Raw genomic sequence first — 16,984 nt, 5'->3', positions numbered from 1 at the left:
TGGAGAAAAAAAAAATAAAACAAAAAAAAAAACTATGCATGGAACAAAAAATCGGTTAGATAGTTACCTGTGGTACGTTATCATGTTTTGTGTGTTGTGCGTGTTACAAGTCAGTACTCATATGGTGCTCTTTTACTTTTGGCATCGATTGTTGTCCGGTATTAGTCAACTTAAAAAATGAAAAACCAAAAAACCAAAATTAGAATAACTCGAGTCGTTTTTAAAATATAATTGTAAATCCCCAATTTTCTATATTCAGTCATATTAAATTCAGCCCTACAATATTGTCAGTCGGTGGTTTTGTGAGGAATTAGGGGTTCTCATTTCCAGGGCATTAATGAAAGACGCACGATATAGTAATTAGCACACTTGTTAAATTTGCCTGGATTGAATCATTTCAACCGAGCGAATTACTAAATTGTTCTTCATCCTGACCTGCAATGTATAATTAAAATACGAGGTCAAAGATTAGATGCTATTATCTTGATAATTTGAATATCATAATCTCGCTGATCTTATAACAAAACATAAAGTAGCTAAGAGGTGAATTTGAATAGACGCATTGTATTAGTAGCAAAGAAGCTTGAAGACAGATGAAACTTAATTATAAATAGATGTGAATTGTCGAACAAGTGCGACGGATCAGATAATATTGAAAGAGTCTTCATTGATACCCTGTAAACATTGTTAGAACGAAACCAATATTCCTGTCATTAACTTTTACATGCTTTCGATACAAAAGATTTGCTTGAAAAACAGAATGATAGATATTATACGTTCATGCCGAGGTAATAACGTTCTATCACTTTTTCACAACACAACAAAGAATACTAATTCTAGGTAGAAAATACGACATGCTGTAACAGACATGCGCAAAGTTCGTCAATAACTGAATTAAATTGAAAAAAAAAAGATTAATTGAAAAAAAAAAATATTAAAAAAAAAAAAAAAATTTGCCAACATAAAATACATAGACAAAACCTTCAGTCCAATCCTTATAGTAAGGCAGTAGTTATGGAATTAGAGAGAGAAAAAAAGGAGTATATAGTACATATTAATCGAAATGAAAGTGTTACGATGTATAAATACATATGCATACGAGTATATGCGTATGTATTATACAATTAATTATGTGAAATAACTATTACTTGTTGTTTGCGACAGTTACTTGAAAGACGAAAATGTTTATATATATATATATATACTGCGTAAATAAAAACTGACAAACTAATATACAGGTAGGTTTGTAATTATATATAAGAGTAAAATATACACAAGAGTTACAAGGAAAATTAAGTGACAGTAGTAGTACATAGATACTAACTGTAAATAAATGAACCACAGAGAGTGGATTATGGTGAAATAACTGAGACATGAGAAGCTATAAAAGAAACTTAAGGAAATAATAAAAATCATACAGGGAAATCAATCAATCAATTAACTTTACAAGATCAATTAAATTATTAATCATTAATCATTAATCACAATAATTTATACTATTACTCTACAGCTTTACAGTATTTATTCATATAATAATGTAGAATAGTTAGATACGTTTTCTTTTTGTAACAATTAGGGTGTGAACAGCAAGAAATATCATCGTTGGTCTACTTTTTTACCCGATGGCAAACGACGTTATTTCCATTAGCCACCCATTTGATACTTTCATGTTAATCATCAAGGTTGTATAATACGTCTAGTTAATAATGCCAATTTTTTCTTTCTTATTATTGTCTTTTTTTTTGGTTTGTCAATGAGAGCACAGATATACAGAATGGATAGAAGAGAAGGAGGAATACGTAGTTTCGGTATGAGAGATTAAAACGCATCAATAATAATTGATAATGTAATAATAATAATGGGATTTTTGCCATTAACTTGGGAAATCCAATGTAAACCTTTAACGTCCTGGCACCTTACTATAAGAAGTGGATTGGAGCGTGTGTCTTAGTGAAAGAGCATAATATAATGTATACTGATTTTTGGTGGTGGAGGTTCTTCTGGATTGCTAAATGTGATAATATAATGAAGAATGTAAGAAATAATGGATATGCGCATAGAACTGCACAACCCGTTATCCAAGTTCCAGTGATCAGTGACAATCCAGAACGACCCCATTTTCGGTTGATCGATAACAATGCTAAGTTATAGAAATCAGGTAAAGAATCGCCAACTAGCAAATTAATATCATAGAAGTAATAAAGGTGTGTGTAAAAAAAGTGTTGTAAGTTGTATATAATCGCACGCACTGATCAAGATGTAACAGTTGACAGCGAAATGGAAGAGATAAATTGTGTTTTTTTTTTTTTTTTTTTTGTTGTAAACAGGCCAACCAGGAGAGATAGCAAAAAATTGAAGATGTTGCAAAGTATAGAATTTTGGTTTCTTTTTCTTATAGACATATATAAAGTATTGCGTGAAAGTAGATTATAAATAGGGAACATTTTTACCAAGAAATTTTATATGCACATTGGAAAAAAACTTTGAATCCAAGAATCAGCGCAAATGTTGCCATTTAATAAGTGTTTATCGCTAAATTCGACAAGTAGCTTCACAGTTCGACTGTTCCGTAATGCAATGTGTTACTATTCTAGTTATTCAGACAGTTTTTATTCAAACGGCAGCATTCGTCGCTGCGATATGATAAAATGCTTGTGTTCAGTAAACGAACTTTTCGGTATATATATATGTAGCAAAGCGATATCGAGAGGATATTAATTGATACAAAAGTTGAAACATTATTTGATTATTGGATAAATTCATAAGAAACAAGAAAGACCTTTAGAAAAGAAATTTTGGAACAAGCAGGAATAATAAATGTAAAGATATGAAAATAACTGCAGCATGTGTAATGTACAATTTATTGTAAAAAATGACTCAAATCATTCTGTTAAATGGGAGATGATGCTTAAGCTGATAATTTTTTTACTCGGACACTCAAATTTCAATTACGGATTTGATATTATATTCACAGCATTAGTTGCAAGTAAAGGAAATATTAAGTACGGTTCAATTTGTAATTTAAGCGTTTGTTTCGTGTTTTTTTTTTTTTTTTTTTCATTCGAAATAATGACGGAAGCTGATTCGTCTTTTTTTTTTTTTTTTTTTTTAGCAACAGTAAAAATAATCAGACAACTACAGCTGAAGCTGATATTCATTTGCGATTTGCGATGAAGTAATTAAATCGAAGAGGTTCAAAAGTTCTTTGAAGTCAATTATGTAAAGTATACTGCGAACTGGATTCAACCCATTAGCCAGAATGGTTTGTATATATGAGCTTACGAACGATGAATCATGATTTCGTATATGATTTATGAATCAGACATATCGAATGATGAGAAGTATATATATAATATATATAAAGAGTAGTATAGAGTAATAATAATAAATTAATATGAATTATTAAAGATTACTCGTGACTGGTCTGTATGGCCTCCTTGAAGTTAGTACTCCACATCCAGCCATACTACAAAAATTAACAAACGTTCATGTACCTCGTTTGTCTGCCATAATTGGATTGATTCGAGTTTATTAAATTATTACACACGTTAAGGTTTCTTTAACAATCCGGTATATGTATATATAATATTGTTTCATTACATCTCTGCATCATATAATTGCCATATTATACTGTAATACAGGCTGATCGATGATCGCAGCAATAGTGATTTTGCGTTATACAAAAGCGCTGTTGCTGTTGTTTTTGCTGCTGCTGCTGCCGACGATTAGGTCTTAGAATGTATTACATAGATTAAATTTTCAGGGGGGGGGGGGGGCACAACTAACACAGACTGATTTGACAAAACATCCGGCTTGCTAGTCCGCAGTAATTAGTAATTACTCAAAATCGTTTTCAATGTAACAGAATCCGTATTTTTAACGTTGATTGATCTGAGGGAATTATATTTTTTTCAAACAATAAGCACCTAGACACAAATATTCTCTCTTACACTCAGATTTATCAATATGACAAAACAATTGATACAACATTAATGACGATGAATATCGTTTGAGGTGTGTATTATATTCAGAGTAGAGATAAGTTCCTTTCAATTAATACTAAATTTGATGGATGAAATATTTTGTCAAATCAAGGGCTCTCAGATAGCAAAAGCGGTCCCGTTATAAATACGATGGTCAAGAACTTTGAACGACTTTACGATGTCTTGGAGACATGAAATCTGTTTTGGGCGTCATAAAACGGGGCGGAATATCATGTGAAATCGTTGGCAGGACATTTTCTGATATTTTGCTATCTGGGCCAGGCGTAACATGTCTATTCTATCGGGGAGACAGCAAACACTGAAACTGGTACTCAGAGGTATGAGGGTGGGAAAGTTGACCGAGACACAAGTTGCAGGAATTATCGAGACACCAACTCCACTGGGTAATAATGAAAAAATAAGGTCTTGTATATTCTCTCCCGATATGTGGAGGTGTGTAAAAAAAAATCCTTAGATAGTATAACTGATGCAGAAAAGGTGTGAACGTTCATCGCAATTATTGTTTACGAATAACTTTTTGACCTAGAGCCAAGTACGCTACAATGTATAATATAAATAAGAACGGCTCCATTACGATATTAGTCACCTGTACACCAAACGTCAGTAATTTCTGGATTTTCAATTTCAATTGTGTATTCTACAGGGTTTGCTCATCTGCTGCAGATTAGATTAAATTAAGTGGTAGCAGGTTCATATTTACATGTAAACGCTATTATTCAGGATAGGCTTTACATAGATTTAATGGCGGGGCTAAGCGGCAGCCAGGTAATTAAATAAGATTTGAAGTAAAACATAATGTTAAAATCTAAATTTGAATGTAACGGATAATATAACTGTGCGTAATGTGCCCAATCTTTGCGATTTGATCTAATGGGGAGGGAAATGAAAATAAAAAATTCTTAATCACAGGGGATTTCATCTAAAAAGGTTTACATTAGATTTCGTATTTATGTATTATTTATGTTAAATAAGATAAAGTGCTGAATAATGCATGGGATAAAATTAAACTCAATCAATACACTATGAAGTTACTCGTCGTTTAGTTTTAAATTAACCAAGTATGAGGTAATAAACGTTCCATCAGAATCATAATTCAAATATTACCGAATATTTAATAAAAATGATTCAAGTACATATACATCTGATCCTAGTCTAACAGAATTATTATCTTTACGGGTTGCAGAGGTTCGATATATAATTCCTGCTTGTATGCGTCGCTTATTCATACCATAGATAATTTACACGCTTTGTCCAATTGCATAGAATAACAATATCTCCAATGTAAACCAAGCATTTTTTTCTTTTTCGCACTTTCTTCCCTTTCGTCGTGACGGATTTGAACTTGTTACGTTACTCGCAAGCAACAAAGACAATGAGAGAAGTTACAGGAAAATTCACCTTTAACTATTCATTTTACGAGTTACACTTTCAGGAAACTAGCTAGAGCTTACGAAATTTCTAATATTGGTAAATGCCAGGTGTTACATTGTGATACAAAATAGATACGGATCGGATTTACCCGCATTTTTACTTTTTTTTGTTCATAATTTAGATGCGAATCGTCGCGTAATATTTAATAAGGTATCATGCGAAAATAATCGGGGATCTCCTCATGATTACATTACGATAGTTTGTTTTATACGAATGTTGAAACTAGAAACGTGGATTAAATATGGATTCTGATGTATTGTACTGACAAAGACAAAGAACACACGTACGAAACGGAAATTTGGTTCCATTATTAATACTTTGGTTCAGGCTTATTATTATAATATGATCAACAGCTAAGCAGGGTGAAACAATCAGTGCTTCAGGCGGACTACTTCGGAAATGAAATGAAATGAAATCTGCGATTATGAAGATTACTGTACAATTTTGTAAGATTTGGGATATGCTATAAGAAAAGAATTATGGCTGGGAAAAGTTTGATACAACTTTCCTCATAATTTTCACTCAGTGATATGAAAGAGACAAGTTTCGTATTTTTGATTATTGCGAAAGTAGCCTTTAAAATTATTGTAAAACTTGATGATCTAGGGTGCGATATTAATTGCAACTGCACGCGGCATTTTTGGCCGATATTTCGATAATATACGACAACTATAACATTGATAAAACGAGTATAATATATTGCTACGATTTTTACGGTTAAATTTTGATTAAAATTTAAGTTGATTGACGTAATGATAAGAATCCCAAGCGTGACAATGATAATAAAAATGTTCTCATATTTAACGATATGCGAGATACCTAATATTAGGTGTGTATAAAAGTTATGCGTGTAAGACGAAACGTAAAACATATACCTACTTGAAGAAGAATTACTTACGTATTAATAACTGTTTTAAAATACGCGATAATAATTATTGATTTATAGCATTATTTTGTACGTGATAATCATAAAACACGGTGACAATATACTTATTTACAATATAATATTAATGTGTCTACATAACTTTATCTGAAGCATCTTCATTAGATAATTATTAGTGAATAATTAAGTGTTACGCAAGCTATCGGAGACAGGATCATCATCATGCAACAAGGTTCTTGCACACAAGGAATTAGCGAGGCGTTGGGTGTGAATAGTGGGTTTTTAGGATAGCAAGCAGGGCTTTCGATTACCTTAGAATGTTGCCCCGATGTTGGTGTTATTGGCGGGGTTTCTTCAGCCTCCGCGCTCGCTGCGTTCGGTAATCGCTGCTCCTGCACCGACGCCAAGCTGGAGGGAAATGCAAGACATTCATTTTCACTCTGAAATTTCACCCTCAAGTATCCGTCAATTATTCTGCAATCGCTGAATGTTTTGTTACTAATGTTCAGAACAGAAGAATTCGTCAGCTGTATTATGGGAAAATGTATTAGTTGGAGAAAATGCAAAGAGATTTATGGGAAACATGGTTGTAAACAATTCTCCTACCGTTTGAGCGTGACGAGGGTTCCTGTAAGCTTCTTACAGCGCCTGAGTGCAGACTCTAGTCGTTCTGGTTCTTCCTTTAGGAACTTTTCTTCGCGTACAACTTTTTCCATTTCGGAACTCAGGAGGCCCTTCATGCCTTCCTGGAGACTCGGGAAGCGGACTTTTAGATCTGCCACTGTTTTACTAGAGCGTTGCAATGAAAAAAATATACGTATGTTAGTACAGCTGTCTCTGTTACATCGTAATCAGACACAGAAATTTTTTAAGACAAAAAAACACAACAACAGAAACAAAAAGAGAAATAGCAGAAAAGTTCAGGAATATTATCAATTTTTGTGTAAACTCTGTTCAGGAAAAGTATCGGAGAGATGTTGATGAATCTTCACGTTAGATTACACAAATGTGATTCAACAGTACGATTACGCTCAGCTCACAAAACCTATCGCAATAAAATACCTGACGAATGATTACCTTTTTCCTAATTTATATTCAATAAATGCAGAACAGTACCTGGATTTGTTCAGTATAAGCGCCATATTTTCTACATCGGACATGTTTACTCTAGTTTTTCGGTTTATGACATTGCCCCGGAGCTCCTCTACTGTGCTCTCTAGCTCGCTGTGAACATTTAATTCAATTGAATGTATTTTGTATCCGCGTGAATTTAAATATACATATATTTGTAACAGATTACACGCATGACGCAACTCGTCTCGTGTAATTCAATATGCGCACTCACGTGAGATCTTTTTCCAGCCTAATCATTTCTTGCTTGTAGAGGTCTTCTTCGCGGTTCAATCTTGCTTTTTCTGTGTCTCCGGCAGCCCAGGCAGCGTCGCCGCCGGACAGCAGCACAGCCCTGGAAGAAGCGAGGCACTTGTAATGCAAAGAAAATAAATTCATGCGGATTGAAATCAATAATGAATTACCTGATGGTGATAAATGTATCCCTGATAGTCTCTCTGACTGTGTGCGCTTGAGCTTGGGACATGCGTCTAAGGTTTCGAACTTCTTGGCGTAGATCCTTTGCTTTTTTCTGCAGACCTCTAAGTTGATTATACATTTCAGGAGTGAGAGTCAAGTCTCTATAAACGTATTGACCAGCTGCCAGAGTAGCTGGTTTTGGCGGTGGCGTCGGCTTATGCCTTTCCCGTTCTGTAAATATATTTTTAAAAGGCAGTGAGATATGGGAACACTGTAAATTTCAATTCGCTACAAGAAGCAATTATTATCCCGTAAATTGTCTGCATTGTAAACTCAACTGACTGTTATTAATTGTTTGTAAAATTCAAGTTTTCATCTCGTATAGTCATTGGAACGATATTTCGTGATGGTATAGACAAAAGCCCCGAGCATCCAGGAAGCATAAGAGAATGAATATGCATCAATTTGCAGAAATCCATTTTATACACATTCGAACTATTCCGATGGGTAATCCGTACCATTTGTAGCTCTATAGTTGTGAATTTTCTAGAAGTATTAAGGTGAAAGCAAACATTTGATCACGGATTTTTCTGCAGTCTTGGCGCAAGTCCCTGGCAGCTTAATTATTGTTTGAAGATGAATAGTGACGAGTGTTGGTACAAAATGTTGAGTGACGATAAATCAAAATGATGCTGTAACAAATTTGGTAAATACATGTTACCTTGTGATGACATCCTTGGCAGTGTGGATGATTTTATAGCTGGTTTTGTAGGCTTTGTGTCCGCTAGTGTGGTAGCATTGCACACAATCATACAACAGCGTGTTAAATATAAAATACAATTTACAATTGGCCGCGCGCAGTGCCACAACAAAATTTAATACATTTCAAAGGTTTTATACGTAGTCATTTGTAGCATTTAATACGATTTCGATTACTACGGTTATGCAATAAGTGGAAAGTAGCAGATATTTGGAGAAATGAATCCATCCTCTTTAGTTAAAAAAGGAAAATATCTTTACCGATGATGGAAGGCTAACCGCACGGATGGGAAAACTTGAACACAGGTTCCGAATAATGATTTGCTACTTTCCCATTGAAATGAAGGTGATTTAGACTAGTTAGCGATGAAAAGCCGGTCAGTTTTTTTACCTGCGTGTTGCGGGGAATGTTGTTTAGGAGAGTTCATATCTGGTGGCTCGTCACTGAAGGAGACTGACTTTTCAAATGACACCGACTTGTCTGGAATAAATTTTGAAGACTATTTTCTTTGGGAATCTTTCTCTTGCGCATTTTGCGATGGTTGATTATTCAATATAAAATCAACAACATCCATATTGTGCTTTGATTAATGTGCCATAAGATTATGAATCAAAGAAAAAAATCAGGTGTATGTCGACGTAGATAAGCTGCAAGATGATCATGCAAAAAAAAAAAAACAAATGTATAATGAAAGAAAATCGATGTAATCAATGATCAATGAAAATGTTGAATTGTGCATTGTTCACATTGACGGTACGACAATTATGTCTGTAGTAACAGGATTTTTTAATTGTGGATTATAAGTCGTATAAGAATAAATCGATGCAAAGAAAAATTAGCTGTTTCTATTGCGTGGAAATTATATTAACTGGAAGAAAGAAACAAAATTTGAAACTCTGTCTGAAATTATACCATCGTCATGCTCAAGTAGAGGGCGTAATTCAATTAATTAAATAACATATCGAAACATGAACACATATATTTAAGCTGAACAGATCGGCGGGGTGGGAGGAAAAAAGTTGAAAAAAATGTTTGGATTTGGAAGAATTATCATGCTTACGCAGAAAAATTTTGTAAGCGAACCTTTGCCTAATTTTGGCGGCTTAACATCAGTCCTTAAGTATGAGTCATCTGTAATGCGATGTGAGACACACTTATTGACAAAAATACATGACGGTGATACTAATACGTATGTAATAAGGTAGCTATGATGATGATAAAGATATGGTGACAGAACAGGGTCTTAGAGATTAGAGACACACCTGGCAATGAGGCGGAGCTGGAGCTAGAATGTTTGTCGAACTCGTCTCCTGCGCCTGGTGTGCGTTAGTGGGAATAATAAAGCAGTTGTACAGCAGGGTATTAAGAAGGCTTCGCCCAAAGAGCCACACTATCGTACGCTGGGCAGTTATAGAGTGACAAATAAAAATATACCGTGTGTTAATGCCTCAGCTTAGTTAAGTTCAGCTCTTGGGAAGCTGAATATTTTATAGCGAGGAAATTCCGTATCAATTATTACAGGCTGTGGAAATATCTAAGATATGCTATTAAATTAAATTGTGATCTGATTCGAAATTTAAAATGTCAATATTTCATTTTTGTACCTCTATCACATTCCCCTGTATTACTGAATTTCACATCGGCAAGTAATCACGACGAAATGCATTCTAGATTGTACAGTAAAATTTTTTCATACATATGTCACTCGGTGTATTTACACGTCGATTATCGTTAACATTTTTTGTTTTCGTTTCTAACTTTCTCACGTGCATGGTAAACAATGTTTGTATAATTTATATATTGAATTGCTTTGTGCTCAAGATGTGTAGAAGCGGCCATTGTTATTTTAAAATGCAAGCCAGGAGATATCATCTTACTAATTATGAGCTACTACTAATTACGAGTGTCTAATTTTGATATTGCAATGAGTGGGGTAGATTCAAATTATTCGACATGCTTTCTCATTCATCATCTTTCGCTTCGACGATCAGTTTGAAAGGATCGCGAGACTCATGAAGAATTATCTTTGTTATCAGTTTTGTCAACAACTTTGCGCTATAGTAATAGTAATAGTTACAGTATGTATCGATACGAAATGATATCGAACGGACCCATACCTGCTGTTCTGTAGGGATCGCGAGGCGCGGGGACCTGCAAATAGTCCCTCGGCGAGGGGCTGGCGTGTGGAGCATGAGTCAAAGCTTTCTGCACAAGTCCGGTCAAATTAGCGAGTTGTCGTTCCATGTGCTCCACCCTTATCCTGTTGAAAATCGGACGTTGAATTACATAATTGCCTTTGCATAAAATGGCGGAAAACCTATTTTGTACATGCGTTTTCAAGTCACGTTGTAGCATCGTCCATGAATATTTTTTAACAATAAATTGTAGAACTGTAGCAAATTTAAGACATCGATCCGGGCAGTCATTATCACATTACATTATGTACAAATGCTTATCGTGGTACATGTGTGATTACATGTACGATGCACATAGATATATTTTTGCAAGCTGGCTAAGCACACACTAAAGATGCAAACTCCCTCCTTTTCCATGTAGGCTAGTCAAGGTTTCGCTAAAGTTTCATACGTTTCGATCCATTGATGGTCGACGACGCACCTACACTTTGTAAGCTTCCAGATGATTTTTGCCAATTAATTTTACGCAATTTGGGAAAAGAACAACGTCTATAATGCACAACAGGCAAAGTTGAATTAAGTTCGCTGTGGAGTTACTTTGCGTAATTAGTTTTGCGATTTTTTTGTCGATGTTACGTGTATGCGTCGTCATATATCGTGAATAATAAGGAGGTAATTATTAACAGTAAAAAATAAATCCCATGCCATCTTCGAACGAAAAAAAAAAGAAATAAACCAACACAAGAGCAAAGCAAGACTATGCTTTTTTTTTGACGTAATAGAACAAGTAGAGGTAAATGTTAATATTATGCAACAGGCACAGACATCATAGGCATTGCATATAATGAGGTCATTTGTAAGAATCATTGTACCGGGTAGCGTCGTAAGGCTGTCCACCGGGGGTCAGAGCAGGTGCCCCGGGGGGAAATGGGGATCGTGGGGGGCCAGTCGGAGGGCGACCAGGTGGCTTCACACCGTAAAGGCTGTAAGAATCCTCCAACAGCTCCGTATCGCTGCACCACCCACAACAAACACACATCCATACTATCAGCTATCAAGAGTTCCAGAAGTAATCCGTTTTCCCTAATATTATGATCATCCAGGTGATGCAGAAAACTACTGGAGGTGATGGCTGTTGTTTCTTTTTTTTTTCTTCTTTCTTATTTGATCCTTTACCACCACGATTACCCGAGGGATATAGGATTAGATCTCGATATTATTCGTCGAAAATCTACTCGATTGTTGGATAAAAATAACGTCTTGCATATTTACTTCGGGATCCGATTAATTACAGTAAGTTAATTTTGCCAATTTTCTAATTCTGAAAGAATTACTGGGGTGGTTTTAGCGAATGTTTCGATCCTCATGCATGTTTACTTTGTCTTTCTGAACACTTCGAACCCAGAGTAATAACGCCGTGGCTAACTTGGAGCGTGCAATTTTTGGGTGAAGCGAAAGCGAAAAGGTATGTGCATATGCATGCCTCGTATAGCCATACCGGACAGTTTTAATCAATGAACTTCAATACTAAAACAATGCGTCTGATATCGACGGTTGATTCAACATTTAAACATTTAAAGCCACTCGGCTCGGTGTGTTGTGCGTTATATGATAATAATCCAATATATAATGCTGTTTACTGTCAGTAAAATTGTGGTTAGTAGAAATTTGCATCAGCCTACCTAGCTTCTTCGTCAATAACTGGTGTTACGGTTCCAGAATACTGGGAATAGTATGGGTCTTCATAGCTGCTACCTGTGCTGTACGGCCCCGCCGAATACCTTCCAGATCCAGCACCGACTACACCGGTCCTCTCCGGACTGCTCATGTATCCGCTTTCTCCATGGAGTCGATCTGCAGAAATATTTTATAATAGTAGTAAGAGGATGTTATTCGTTTTCTGATGGGTTGTTAATATTGATAAATTTTAACTATTTGTTTCCTCTCGATTTATTTTTAACCAGGTTTGTTGAAAGTGTCCGATTATCTACCAATTTTTGGTACTGTGGTATTGATTATAAGTACTTTGGAAAGTTTCAGATACTAGTTGTCCAAATACCGATGACTTTTACCTGTATCCCATTTGCCTGTTGATACGTGCCATGTCCGTGTACATGTTTAACGAAAGAATAATATGTTTGTTCAAACGTGTATTGAGTAATTATATCTAGGTATCGAATTATCTAAACGAAAAGCATGTACAGGAATTTTGGAAGACTTACAAAAAAATCTACGTTAACAAGTGTGTAAATATCACTACTGTCTATATTTATATATTTTTACCGACACCAAAACAATAATAATCATGATATAAATAATATCCATTGTGAACGTGCACAAAAAATAATAATGAATAAATTCCAATTATCACACAATGATATATACAATATACCAACAAATCATGAAGAATCAATTGAATGTATGAATTTTTTATATCAAATTATAACGTATGTCCTGATCGTTGAAGATGACATAAGATTTATTATATTAAATCGCGAATCTAATTTCTCGTTCTTTTTCAGATTGTTTCCTCATTTGAGCAAAAGTCAAAGACGGCAATTATACAGGGTCTTAAATCCTATTAGTCGTTTGAAAATATCTCTCGGCAATATAAATTATACCCTGTTACACTATTACCGGCTGTTAATGTAGGTTGGCCAAGGAGATGAAGCTGTGCATGGTTTTTAGAATGTATTGAATTAGGTTGCTTGTAGCCTGTCCTTTGCCATCGGGATACAAATAAAAACTGGATAATATCAATTCATCATAGTCGCAGTCAGCGATAACTCATTTCCAATATCGAGCTTTGATTACAGACTATATTAGTGATCTGATGGGATTAGCATATCGGTAATTGAAATGTTAATTTTAATGGGCGTTAAGTCATAGGAACACTTCAAGCCGGTCGCTGTCCTAGGCTAAGGATTTCACTGACCTGGTATACTATAGAGGGAGACCGAGCTGTCTCTAGAGAAGCGTGCCGAGCCCCCAAGGCTGCCGAGGGGACTCTTACCACATTGGTAGCTGCGAAGCGGCTTTGCAGGTGGCACTCCGCCTCCACCTAGCCAACCCATCAAAACCAAAACCATTGTATCCAATAACCGTCACCCAAAGCTCAGTTATTTTCAATATCAGGACGGCTACATTCTGGTTAGTCAAGGATTTGTTACATCACAATCTGCTTTCCTTATAGGCGTGTACTTTTCAATCAATATTGTCATCGCCAAGAAAATGTCTGGCGTAGCCATAGATTTATATTGAAATTATGAACCTGGCATAACGGTTTTCACAACAAATTTTATCCAAGAATTCTGCAACCTGTACTAGAATTAAAAAAAATATCAAGCCTTACGGGAGAAATTCCGTAATTTCTTGCTTGATAGATTATTTTGAAATGAGAATTTGGTATTTTTAATGAATCAAGATACATAAATTGTTGATGAATGTCGTAGTAGCCACATATGGCACAGTTTGTCGAAAAATATGTAGTTTATATGGCTTCAAAATTCTTACGTACAAGGTATATATACAAATTCAAAACTCAAAATTATAATATACAGCTCAATGTAAGGGAAACAGCGGTGTCTAGGGATAATTTTGAAACAATATTGTTGATTCTTTATTCTAGACGTTGGCAGTCAATCGTAGGCAACCCTTACACACACGTACGTGCAAATTCTCAAAGTCGGATTCTCATTTTTTAAGTTCTCTGTGCAATTGAAATTTTAATGAAATTATCCTTGCCGCAATTTTGTTGCGCGTAAAATGTCGTTCATTGGCTGTTGAGCGCTGATAATAAAGTAATAGTGAAAATAAAGTCCGAAGCGGATCGCGATGGCGGCCATGTTGACTTTTGTGCCAGTATTTGAGTTCGTTTTTGAAATATTTGACGAACCTTGTTTCTTGTTCATAACGTTAGTCAAGTTTTCATTTAAATATTTAATTTCACTTCGTGTCACCAAGTTTTGAATAATGTGTATTTGTGTGTTGTGGGAAATTGAGTACATGGTTCACTCGGAATGAACCAAATGGTCCAGAATTCAGGTTTAAGATTGCTATACGATGTTCAATGAAAATTCTAAAACCGACTTTTCAGGTGATCCTTTCATGTCGCGGTTAATGGCCTGCAAATTATGATGTAAGTATGGGGAATATGAACGAGAAAAAAAAATGGCAATAAAACTAAACATATGTTTAACATCGCGCGCTAGAAACTGAAAAAAAAGTCTAAACAAAATAAAAACAAGCGGGTATATTCCTCATATTTTTTTTATTTCTAGTGAACCTGCTCAACGTAAGGTTACATTCGATTACCAGGCATGCGTTTTGGGTCGTTTCATGCAAAACTGACTAGAATTAATTAACCAACTCGATCTACATAGGCACAAGACAGTAATTATCAGTAATAAAATGTTACGACTAATTTAGTTGCAACGTTTAGTATAACGGCGTTATTCGTGTTGGAACAAATCATTTAGATAGGCAATCACGCGTATTACGTTAATTGAAACCGTTATGAAATTCAGCTGAAAAGTGTTAAAATTCTTGCGTGTACTGCGTGTAGTGGATTAACACTCCTTTTGTTTCTACAAAATCACGTATGTACTCGTATGTACAAAGCTACATCATCTTTACGTAAGTGCAGAAGTAGGTAACTTCAGCTGAGTTACGCGTCATAACGAAAAGAGTTCGTTATAGTTAACGTATTGAGGTCAACATTAAAACCGACGGAACATCAATCACTTCAATTTTGTGCTCTAATTGCACAGTGGGCTTTATATCGCAGTCTAAATGGCGTAAATAGGATTAACTTGACGTCAAAATCGTCTAGAAATTTCTCAAGAATTACTACAGACGCGATAAACTGAATCATCATGCAGTTGAGAAAAAAAAAATTTTTACGATCTATTACGAAGTTTAAATTAAATTTTTCTACATCTTTGTTAATAGCTCAGAACAACTGCAAAGTTGGATGTTTGAATTTTTTTACATCCAATTAAAGTTAAGTAATTGCACTAAAGATAGTGTTTTGGGGTTTACAGCGGCAATAAGGTGACCGTACAATATCCTCGTTTCCAAATGAAACCGCGATAAAAATTATTGATAACGTCATACTTGGCGTAAATTCGTACGGAATTAACTGGGTGTAATAAGTGCCGCCGCATTAATTGCGTCACGAGTCTGTATTTCTCGCCACCGTAATATAAATTGCCTTACATGATCAGCCTCCGTAATTCTCGACTGTATAAAAATTAGGTGTTCGTACAACACGTCATGCACACCGAATTGTTACCTTACACGTGGATTTAGGAACCCGCAATGAAACGATCAAGACCGTCACTTGATCATTGTGTAGCCTGAAATACCGAGCGGTCTAATTAGACCTTTCATTGAAAGTTTCAACAACCATCCCACCTGCCAAGATCAAACAAATTAGCGTAACGGTCTTGGTGAACCATCAATCTTTGCCACGGTTAGTCAACGGTTAATTATATTGTGCGTTTCAGTTTAGTTCAGCTAATTGGCGAATTACCGGCGTTAGCAAGGTCGATAAATCGTTAAATGTATAGCATATTACACGAACAATAAGATTGTTTATAAGCTATTATCGAACATAACTATCAAGAAAGAATACCCGTTCAATTGCGCAAAACTAGTTCAACGCCGTTACGGAACGAATTTCTAGTGAAAGTTAACGCTCAACTGCACATGCGTAAGATGTTGAAATCCAGTTGGTGGTTCATTTGGCCAACGGGATGCGAGAAACGTGGCGACTGCGCACTAGAACGGTTTTCTCAACCCCTGAATTCAGCGTTGTCAACCTCTCAGATGGATATTTCTTTAAATGGCGCCAAAACTATTCTTTATATTTATTATTTAGATAGCCCCACAATAATTTTTCATATTTCTCAGTCTCAGTGATGTTTGACCGCATTGAAACTCAATAAGTACAGAAATACATAATATATTTCATCTTTTCGCTTTATAACACGGACCATTTTCATCGAAATATATAATGATAATTACCGATCGAGCTAACACAGACAGAATTATATTCTTGAATCTGAATTGTAAGTATAAAGATATAGAAACTTTTATTTAAATAATATATCTTTATTTTTAATATTTAGGACTACCAGCTTGTCAAATAGGTGCGTTTGACAATTGCAGACGATAACTAATTGGTGCATATTTTCTCAGGAACCTCACAATGGATTGATTTTTAGTCTGCTGTCTCGAT

General features: G+C 35.2%; 1 protein-coding gene across 18 annotated transcripts in view; it reads right to left on the bottom strand.

Moving 5' to 3' along the window:
• LOC107227335 overlaps window positions 1–16,984 on the bottom strand; it is a 164,245-nt gene that overhangs the window by 6,711 nt on the left and 140,550 nt on the right. For 4 of the 18 annotated variants that reach the window (XM_046737489.1, XM_046737492.1, XM_046737493.1 and 1 more), the window contains 13 exons: window positions 13,679–13,804; window positions 12,426–12,597; window positions 11,616–11,765; window positions 10,726–10,868; window positions 9,871–9,924; window positions 9,692–9,739; window positions 8,999–9,088; window positions 8,570–8,632; window positions 7,854–8,079; window positions 7,664–7,783; window positions 7,435–7,542; window positions 6,925–7,107; window positions 6,630–6,816 (listed from right to left, as the gene is read on the bottom strand). In XM_046737489.1, the coding sequence (XP_046593445.1) occupies window positions 6,630–6,816; window positions 6,925–7,107; window positions 7,435–7,542; window positions 7,664–7,783; window positions 7,854–8,079; window positions 8,570–8,632; window positions 8,999–9,088; window positions 9,692–9,739; window positions 9,871–9,924; window positions 10,726–10,868; window positions 11,616–11,765; window positions 12,426–12,597; window positions 13,679–13,804 (1,670 nt within the window). Of the gene's footprint in view, window positions 1–67; window positions 170–3,413; window positions 3,467–6,629; window positions 6,846–6,924; window positions 7,108–7,434; window positions 7,543–7,663; window positions 7,784–7,853; window positions 8,080–8,569; window positions 8,633–8,998; window positions 9,089–9,691; window positions 9,740–9,870; window positions 9,925–10,725; window positions 10,869–11,615; window positions 11,766–12,425; window positions 12,598–13,678; window positions 13,805–16,984 lie in introns of those variants that run through there. The other 14 variants (XM_046737503.1, XM_046737504.1, XM_046737506.1 and 11 more) reach the window with 14 other exon arrangements.

Source organism: Neodiprion lecontei, chromosome 4 (genome assembly GCF_021901455.1).
Source record: "Neodiprion lecontei isolate iyNeoLeco1 chromosome 4, iyNeoLeco1.1, whole genome shotgun sequence".
Lineage (NCBI taxonomy): Eukaryota > Metazoa > Arthropoda > Insecta > Hymenoptera > Diprionidae > Neodiprion > Neodiprion lecontei.
Note: the sequence above shows the minus strand (reverse complement) of the source record. Positions and strands in the feature narration are given on the sequence as shown.